This window comes from Ursus maritimus, unplaced genomic scaffold (genome assembly GCF_017311325.1).
Source record: "Ursus maritimus isolate PB19 unplaced genomic scaffold, ASM1731132v1 scaffold_3, whole genome shotgun sequence".
Lineage (NCBI taxonomy): Eukaryota > Metazoa > Chordata > Mammalia > Carnivora > Ursidae > Ursus > Ursus maritimus.
The window spans coordinates 50,183,562-50,193,084 of NW_024425563.1; the positions used below are offsets into that span (position 1 = coordinate 50,183,562).

A 9,523-nucleotide genomic window follows, 5' to 3' on the forward strand; every position below is an offset into this window, starting at 1 on the left:
CCAATTATTCCGAACTAGCATGCCCCTGCTCGATGTTTCCAAATACATTTATTGTTACACACACACACACACACACACACACACACACACTGAGTTCTTGATCATCATAAATCATCATATCTATATATCTTCCGTAGTCACTGCTTTAATATTGGTGAAACAAACTTTGAACCTGCTACTCGAAGAAGATTGTGATGTAATGGATACCTTAAAATAATTCTCGGTATTACAACCACAGATTTTTCATTGAGAAACATAACATTTTTGAATGCTTGGTACTTTATTTAAACACACATATATACAAGGACGACAAAGGGAAACTCTGCAGAGTTGAGCACAGTGGCTGCATGCACTGGGAGGATCGGCAGACTCTAGTTTTACAGGATGAAATATGGGTTGAAAAATAGGCAAAGACCGGAGAGCAAGTTTCATTTCCCATCACCACATGGAAGGGTCTTCCAGCCTGTCAAACATAAGAAGGAAAGCATGTAAGAAAAGCTTCCCAACTTCCTGGGAGGCTTTCAAAAGTGAGACATTCAGTTCTGAACCGAAAGATGATCAGAAACGGTTGAAAAGGCCCCTGTTGGCATTCTAAACAGGAGGTCATGTAGAATATCAGCCCAGAAGCCAGTGGCATAATATGCAGAAACCCAGCTGGGTAGCTCTCACTCGTGTTCACGGGAGTCTCAGGCAAAACTCAGAGGGAGTATTTAAAAGGCTCTGTATTTATCAAAGAAGCCAAAGAACTCTGCAATATTTCTAAAGATCAAAACTACAGGAATCACACAAAATGGTAACAGGAAAGTTATTGTTACACAACTCTGAATATGCTTCTTTTGTTTTCCTGCAAACCTTTTTATGTCGTAAGATGCTATTTTTATAAAGAACCCTTTTTAATATAACAACATTCACAGGCAACTTCAAGGCTGTCAACTTTGGCCTCCTCCTTACTGCACATGATTGAGACTGTCCATCAGGGTGCAATTAACTCTATTCCATGCACCAGCTGTGAGACTTCAAGCCACAAAACAAAGAGTAGCAGCAAGGTTGTTAAGTCTGGATGGTTCTTTTTCTTACCCAAAGTACATAAGGTTTACCCTAAACTTTTTACCACGGCAAGCATCACATGCATGTCCATGAAAGCTTATAGGCATCTATTGTTTAGTATTAAAAATAACCCTTATGAATTTTCCACCTGCTTCCCTTGCATTTGCTGTTTAAATCTGGGTTGATACCTCCAGAGACAAGAGTACTAGAGTTTTATTCCAGTCCAAATTGTTTCCTTCAGAGAAAACACACCTGACAACTCTAGACCTGTACCTTGTCCATTTCACAAGACAACAGAGGGTTGGTGGGAGGGAAAATAAGTGGCTCAGCAGGTCACCCCACTTGTTCTCTGGGGAGAACACCAAGGAAGAGTGACGTGCCAGTCATGCTCACTGAGCAAGTGTTCTAGTGACCTCTTCTGGGGAACCTGGTTCTTGACATTGTCAAGCTCTGGGTTTAAGGCAGACTAGCTCCCACAGAAAAGGATGAACCCTGTGATGTGCCCTGTGATCTTGCTCAGGGCAGAGGCAGGAGGGATAGGACAGAAGAGCCAGGAAGTTATGAAAATGGAGGAGGGTTGGGCTGCTTTCCAGCAGCACTCATTGCTCATCGTCCATAATGTTTCACACCAGCTGTTGGTAGGCACCTCTTCCCAAGACAAGTCCACTCTCCCAGAAAGCCTCCAAGGTCACAGATAAGTCCCTAAGAATATTATGTCCTTAACATTCATTCCTTCAGTGCAATAAATTATTATGTGATATTGAGCTTAAAATGTCAAAAGTAAACAATAGCTGTCCCCCTTTCCCCCCACCACCAAGAGTTATTTACAGCTTCATGTAAAATGAGGAAGACTAGACCAAGACCCATGAGTGACATATGTAGGACATCTAGACACTCCACATACCATATAAAAACTAAAGATTACCCCAGCCAAAGACGGACTGTTGGTCATTTCAATGTAGAGATGGGGACTTTCGCTATGTTCTCTCAATTCTAAACCAGTTAGAAATTTAAAAGTCACTTATGTTTAAAATCTTCAAAGCACCAAATAATTTGGGGTAGAAAATAATACCCCATAGATGTTGAGAGATTTGCAAATTATTACACGAAAACAAAGGCCCTCACTGCCCTGTGACCAGCACCCCAAATGCTGCCTGGTCTGGAAGACCCATTCCAATGTTCCCCCCTCCCCCCCAACCCCAGGCAGCCCTCTGGGATTTTCCTCTCCTCAGCCATCTTGAGCTCTTCAACATTATCCCCACACAAGCCTTTCGTACCTAGTTCTGGGAACATTTTCTGTGCTTTCTCTCATCAAGAGGTCTGAAATCAGTGTCTCAGGGCTAGATCGTTTTCCATACCTAAAAAAAAAAAAAAAAAAAAAAAGGAGAAGTCCTTAAAGCAAATTTGAAATATTCATAAAAAGGAAAAATATCTTTTAAAAAAAAGAAGATAGTGTCCCACGTGGTTGATCATCTGCTAACAAGTAATCCAGGTGTACAAAACAGACATTATCAGAAATAAGATTTCAAATTATATATATATGTATAATTTTGCTTAAATAATTTAGCAGATTATTTGAACCAATCAAAATTCCTAGTCACATTCTTACCTTTTTATACTACCACAAATAATACATAGATAGACTTTTATAACTAAGTGACGGGAAATAAAATTACATTACAGTATGATTTTAAATGTTTCCATAATTAGTTAATTGGCTCTAGTTCTGATGATATACAGTAGTTTAAACCTTACCAAAGGGACCAGATGATATTTCAGAAACAGCCCTGGGAAAAAAATCAGCAGACAGAAGTTCTAGACCCACCTGTGTCTTCAGATCTCCGTTTTCTCATTTGTAAAAATAAAATCATAACTCGTGCTTGAATTAGAGTCTTTACGGAAATCCAATCGGAGCCACAAAGTTTTGAAAGCGACAGAGTAAAACACAAATGCAAGATATTGCTGTTGAAGTGCACTCATTCTTACAGAAAACAACAAATCTTGGTCGTATATTTTCCACATTTATTTGGGGTGCCAAAAGCTAAAAGGCCTCTCTCATGCCGTGATTTTAATCTGCCCTGTAAATATAAAGGAATCTCCCGGATCATGGAAAGACCATGGAATCTAACTGGTCTTTTTTCTCCCAGAGCAGGATATGGATAGAACTACATGTGAGTGCAAGCGTGGTCCATGCTACTTGCTCCCGGTGAGTGAGCACAGAGGTCTTTGTTTCTCTCTCTCTCTCTCTCTCTCTCTCTCACTGCTGAAGGGTCTGACAAGTCTATACCAACTTTATATTTTTCCCTTTCTCAGAAAAAGCCTTGTTACCGGAAGCCATATTGTTCACAAACGAAAAACTAGCCCAGATGGATTGATTGGCTACCAGGTAAAACATCGAAACAAAGCTGTCAGAGGGTAGATCTATCAAGTACAATTAAATCTAAATTTGTTGGAAAGTTTTCCTATTATTGCCCTTACGCTGGGACTTAAGGAAGCAGAAACAAACTGCTCTCCCCAACCCCCATCATTTGTAAGATTTCCTCAACATTTTCCGGAGTCGTGATATCAAACATTAAACAGCTGCTTGTACCTGTTTATTCTGTTCATCAGTTGATTTCATTAATCTCAAAACTCTTGAGCAACCTCAACTCATTTATCTTCACCAGGCTCCAGTGAATAGAACATTTTCTCCAATTTACTAATAAAGAACCTACATCTAGAACAGCAGGATTCGCAGTCCTAAAGAGACACCCAGGATAGCAATATTCACTATTCTTGCTTCTCTATGTAATTCTGGATTATCCTTCTTCTCTACCATGCTGTAACTGACAAAGATAAAGGCTCTAGGGAAAAAATTCTTAAACCTGGCTTCATATTAGTATCAGCTGGGAAGCTTTTAAAACCTCTGTAAAGCCCGGGCCCCACCCCCGAGATTCTGATTTAGCTGGTCAGGGGTGCTGCCCAGCACGAGTATATTTTAAAAGCTCCCCAGGTGATTCCAATGTGTGACCAGCACGGAGAAAGACAAATCTAGGGCTGGGTTTCTCAACTTTGGCCCTATATATGACGCTTGGGGCTGGAAAATTCTTTGTTGTAGGGGGCTGTCCTAGGCATTGTAGGATGTTTAGAGCATAAAGTCAGCACCAGTTGAGAACCACTGATTTAGGGAACTGTAAAAGCCACATGTGGCAGACCCATGCTCTAGAATAAACGATGCCGCTTTCAGAAGCAATGGACCAGGAGCATATAGCTTAAAAATTGAGTAGAAAAAGGGAACAAAGAGAATAATATCAGACTACCATTTGTGTCAAATGAAAACATATGTTCACAAATGACACCATAAATTTCAAAAATACGACCATGTGGGGATTGGGTGTGTGAGATGGGAAGGCAATGAGATTACGGAATGGAGACAATGGGCGCAGATGATAAGCCTCCGATGGTTTCTAAGAGGGAATTTATGTGAAGATGGGACGGGAAACTCTGGTTCTGAATCAAGACATTCCCACCTAACCTGGATCTCTTCCCATGAAACTCAAGCCCCTTCCCTTTATTTTTTCCTCATCAAAGATGTTGGAGATCACATTGGATGCTGATGGCAGTGACAATGTCTGAGGGAAATCAGTGGGAGTGCTCCAATTTCATCACCCCTAAAAAGAAAAGCCTTCATAAAATGTTCTTAGATTCATGACCTGTAAAATGGAGATAATTATACTCACTTCAAAGCTTTGAGGTGAAGACTGAATGAAATAATGCCTAGGGCAACATTTTGAAACGCTAAAGCTTTATACAATGGTAAAGCTTTATAGCAATCATCTTTGCAGAAATAAGTTCTAGTGTGTTATAACTGACAAACTAAATAACCAACAAGGCTTTTCCTACACAAACGACAATTAATGTTTTTTTTATTTGAACAAGTTCTTTTCTCTGGTCTATATGATAGCATAAGCAAGAATTTGAAGCAATTAACTTTCTGAGAAGCCTACTAGGATATAAAACATTATTGCTTCTTGCTTATTAAAATGAACCAACTTCAAGGTTCACAAACCAATACTATTCAATTCCAGCATTTTATGTATTTCTGATTCTATGTAAACTGGAACTTTTTCAGAAGACTTTCAGGATGTCATACCCTTTTTTGATGAAACAGGGAAAAAATTATTTAAGAAATACAAATTCTCCCCATTTTGAATCCTTCCCAACTATTCCCTGACTTGTAAACAGTAAAAAGTATGGTAAAAACAAAAATAACATTTTACAAAACGTAATTTAGACATGTTAACATTAATGTTTTTAAAGGGCTTACCCTTTTTAGCTCATCAAGGTCATTTGATCTCAGTAATTAAAGTAAGACATTGAATGACTTAAAACTACGATGAACCAATTTTGGAAACAAATTTTAAATCCTATATTATAGTTAGGATGCTTTTTTTTTTTTTTTGCTTAATATTCGATGTTGAGAGTGAAGACATGGCATTTACTTTTAACTTTCTGAGGATTCAGAATAAAGCTTACAATTTCTCAAATTCCATGTAATCCCTGGGTTTATCCCAGAGAGACTAGTTTCTCATTAATAAAGCAGTAAGTGGGCACTTCCTTCTCAAAATTCACTTACTAGAAGGTGGGAAAAGTCTGCATTTTAGATTGACTGTTTTCATGCTAAATCTCTATTAGCACCAGGATTTTTAAGTAAAGGGCCAAGACTGGGGGGGTGGGGGGAATCACTGTACAGAAGAAAAGAAACTAGCTCCATTTGTCTTTTCCTAAATACTGTCATTCAATTCTGCTCTGGGCAGCTTGGAAAATCTGGCAATATCTTTGGCAACCCAGCTGTTTCCTGGCTGTTGGTGGTGGTTATATTTTCTGGATACTCAGCTCACCCTTCTTCCTACAGCACTTCCCCTGAACACTCCTGACCTACTTTAGGGGGTCCTTTCCCATCCAGGTTTCCAAAAAGTCCCCCAACTGCTTTAAAGAACAAAAGAGAGCAGGGAGTGAGTGGGAGAAGATGGCCACACAGCCCAGGGAACCTAAATCTGGGGGTCACGATTTTGTAATTATAGTTGCAGAGGGTAAGTGTTCAGTGCCCTACGCAATTATTCACTGAGAACTGAGTGTGTGCCTGGTACCGTGCTGCCCAGGGATACAAGCAAGAAAAAAAAAACTGGTCTCCGTCCTCTAAGACCCCCAGGACCTCCGGTTGTGGGGCAGGGCGCTCCCGGAGTCAGTCCCGAGGAGCCCACCCACCTCTGCCTGGTGATGAGGTTGATGTAGTGTCGCAGCGCTGAATAGTATCTGGCCATGTCCTCTGCCGGCGCGTCCTCTCCGGGGTTGTCTGGCTTGGAGGGGTACGCCTCAACCAGCGCGCCCAGGCACACAAGCAGGGACAGGGCGAGGGTCAGTCCGGATAGCCCCAGTCGCTTGCTACCCAGCATCTGCGGGCACAGAAGGCGCAGCGGAGAAGAGTGGGGATGGAAAGGACACACGCCTCGAACCTTCCTCCCGTGTCTCCCTCCCCGCCCCCTCCCCGCTACCACTCGCGACCCCCAATCCGCGCTCAACCCAGTCCCTTAGAGGAAGCGGAGCACCACTCCGCTTACTAAGCTCAACATCTGCCCTGGCCCAACTCCTCTGCTCCACCCGAAAAGTCCGCGCAAATTCGGTCCAAGTCGCTGGACGCTAGTCGCGCGCAACGAGAGGCAGGGGGCTGGGGGCCAGAGCCCGCCGGCGCCAGTTTAGATAATTTAAAAAACAGATGTAGAAGTTCCTTGCCCTGGGTTGAGGAATTGTCACTTTCCTACCCTCTTCCCCAAACCTCCGACGGAGGAGAAAAGTTTCTGCTCTAATACTTGTGGTCTGTCTTGCTTCAAGAGATAGACAGTTACGGCTGAGATTCCTTCGGGGTGACAATTTGGGAGAGAGGAGAGAACTGCTCTCAGGGTAGTCAGTCTCAGTTCGGATCCCAAGGATCCCGGAAGGTGGCAGGGAGATTCCAAACTCCGGGGATCCCTCACTCAGGGGGCGCTGCCTGGGAAAACTCCATTCAGGCGGGGACCCCCGAGGAAACTGCCACCTGCCCAGGGTTGGGGGTCGCGGACCCCTCCAAATCCTCCAAAAGATAACCCAGAGGGACCGCGCAGCCAGGAGGGTGCGGGAGCAGGGCGGAGGTGCAGTCGGAAAGGACCAGAAGGAGCAAGTGGAATTTAGCCTCCAACATCGGCCGCCGCGCGTCGGGGCAGGAGAGGACAGTCGCGGAGCGCAGGGGTTGGGAAGCGGGGCGCGACCCTCCCGGGTCCCCAGCGCTACCCCGAGGTGAGCGGGAGCTGTCCCCCCGCTCCCGCCCCAAGCCGAGTGGGTAGCGGCACTCACGGTGGCGGGCGAGCGGGCGGGCGTGGCTGGGCGGCGAGCGCTCTGCAGTCAGGTGCGCCTCTCCGAGGGGTGAGTGCCGGCGGACGGGGTGCCGAGAGCAGGTCGCAACAGGGCTTTTATGGCTCTCCCTCGCCGCTGCAGGAGGGGCCTTGGGCAATCACGTTCGGGTGACTCCCACCTCGCCACTTCCCGCCCCCGACTGGCGGGGGCGGAGGGAGCGGGCTGAAGCCGCAGTAGCTGGAGCGGCGGCTTTTGTAGCCACCCGCACCCCAACTCCTCCACCCCAGGCTCTGCTCGGGGAGGGGGGTCTTGGAGAGGTGCGAGCGTGGCCGAAGCCCAAGTCCCTGCCCTCCCGCAGCGCCCAAACTCCGCTTTCCTTCACACCCCGTCTAGTCCTGCGCGAGAGAGAAGCAGCCCAGGTCTACTGTGTCGCCTGTCACCGAGACCACCAACTCAATGGGCGCCAGGGTAGGGGTTACATGATCCTCTACGTGGTGGAGCATCTCCGGGACCCGCGCCCTGAATAGAGACAATTTGGTGCACAGATCTTCCGAAGCGGAAAACTGGTCCAGAGTGCCTGTCCGAGGTCCCGAGTTTAGTGGCTCTCAGATGGCCCCCTCCTCGTCTCAGGGTCTTAGAATGGGCTTCTGTGGCTTGGGCCTTTCCCCCGCTTCTTTTTCGAGTGGATCAGCCCACCCCAGGTACTCGCCCAAACCCTAGGAGCCCGGCTCTATCAGGACTGAGAATGCGGCGACTGAAAAGTCCCCAGTAAAGGGACACGGTAAACCCACTTCCTCACTTTGCTGGGTAAGAGCGGCGTTTGTTTAGACCGTCTAGACACCCATTAAAGCGCAATAGAACAAAAAATTCTGATCCAAAGCTACCGGGTAGCTAAATGAACAGGAATTTCTCCCTTATTTTTTAGCACTTGGATAGTTACAAATACGTTCATTAACGTTGTTTGAGAATGTGGGTTCTGATTGAAATGAAACAGGTAAAAAAAAAAAAAAAAGATCACCATTATTTTGCACATCACGTTAAACCTGTTGAATGAACATGAAAGATTCAGAAAATCATTTTTAACAGAATCAGGATTTTATATCTTAAAAGTTACCTGAATGAATACTCCTAGAAGTCCAACTCCTTCTAAATAAAATGGCACGTTAGGAAATGAAACTGCTAAGGTACAAGTTATTTTAATGTTAAAATCACAAGTGATTCTGTCAAACTGACTTTTTGTCCTGTTTCCAGTGCACTGAATTAAATATTGATTACTGTGTGGCTAGCTCTGCACTTGGGTGTTCTCTCTCATCCCCCCCCCCCCCCTTTCTCTGTCTCTCTGCCTCTGCCTTTGTGTGTGTGTGTGTGTGTGTGTGTGTGTGTGTGTGTGTGTTAGAAATTTTGAAGACCACATCCTCTTCACTTAGGTGAATGCTTCTCTTTCCGTATTGCACAAACATATGACAGGGACACAAATACCAAGGCTCTCAGAGTTGCTCCAGGGTCCTCATGTCTGGTAAAGTTAGAACAAAGCACCTTCTCACTTAGAGCTCTTTCTTGATAAGAGGAAAAGCTCAGTCCAGTTTTCAATAAATAATTTTAATTTTAGAGTGTGTCACAGATACATATCAGTTCTACCTTAAAAGGAGTCATTGAATTTGGGAGAAATTCCTTCTAAGGAGATGCACCATTCTTGAGTGGGAGGAAGACTGGGGACTCTTGATGAATTTAGCTTACAATAATGCCCCTCGTATCCAAAACTGAGAGCTGAGTCCCAGGGTTCAGCATGCAGAGGCTAAAACACAGAGCCTAGTGCCCGAGGTGTACCCTTCCATCCTCACCCCTGCCCTCCAGTGCCAACAGCCTCCCCTGGCCTGGGCTCTGAGTATTTCATCTCTCCTCTCAGGACTTGGCTCCATTAACTGCCTCCTCTCTTATCTATAGTTTTCTATGCTTATACATACATACTTACAGCTTATAAATTTGCTTGAGTTTGTTCCATGAAAGAAACAAATCAAAACCAAAACCCCTCAAAAGCAAAACGACAGTCATTCAACCAAGCATCTCCTTCTAGCTGCCAAACCATTTCTCTCCTTTTTTTCAAAAT

General features: G+C 44.6%; 1 protein-coding gene and 1 long non-coding RNA gene across 2 annotated transcripts; one reads left to right on the forward strand and one right to left on the reverse strand.

Moving 5' to 3' along the window:
- Positions 1–261: 261 nt before the first annotated feature.
- On the reverse strand, positions 262–7,561 carry NPY (neuropeptide Y). The gene is made up of 4 exons (XM_040644187.1): positions 7,417–7,561; positions 6,295–6,482; positions 2,325–2,405; positions 262–463 (listed from the first exon to the last, which is right to left on the reverse strand). Exons 2-4 carry the CDS (start codon positions 6,480–6,482, stop codon positions 439–441), a joined length of 294 nt encoding a protein of 97 aa, XP_040500121.1. The 5' UTR covers positions 7,417–7,561; the 3' UTR covers positions 262–438.
- Positions 3,125–3,636, forward strand: LOC121105830. The gene is made up of 2 exons (XR_005838562.1): positions 3,125–3,253; positions 3,361–3,636. It is a non-coding gene; the product is annotated as an uncharacterized LOC121105830 (long non-coding RNA).
- Positions 7,562–9,523: the final 1,962 nt, after the last annotated feature.

Coding starts and splice junctions, on each gene's coding strand:
- NPY (XM_040644187.1), bottom strand. CDS start 6,482: ATGCTGGGTAGCAAGCGACTGGGGCTATCCGGACTGACCCTCGCCCTG. Junction 2,406..6,294: donor AACCTCATCACCAGGCAGAG/GTGGGTGGGCTC, acceptor TTTTTTTTTTAG/GTATGGAAAACGATCTAGCC. Junction 464..2,324: donor GAAAATGTTCCCAGAACTAG/GTACGAAAGGCT, acceptor TATGTTTGACAG/GCTGGAAGACCCTTCCATGT.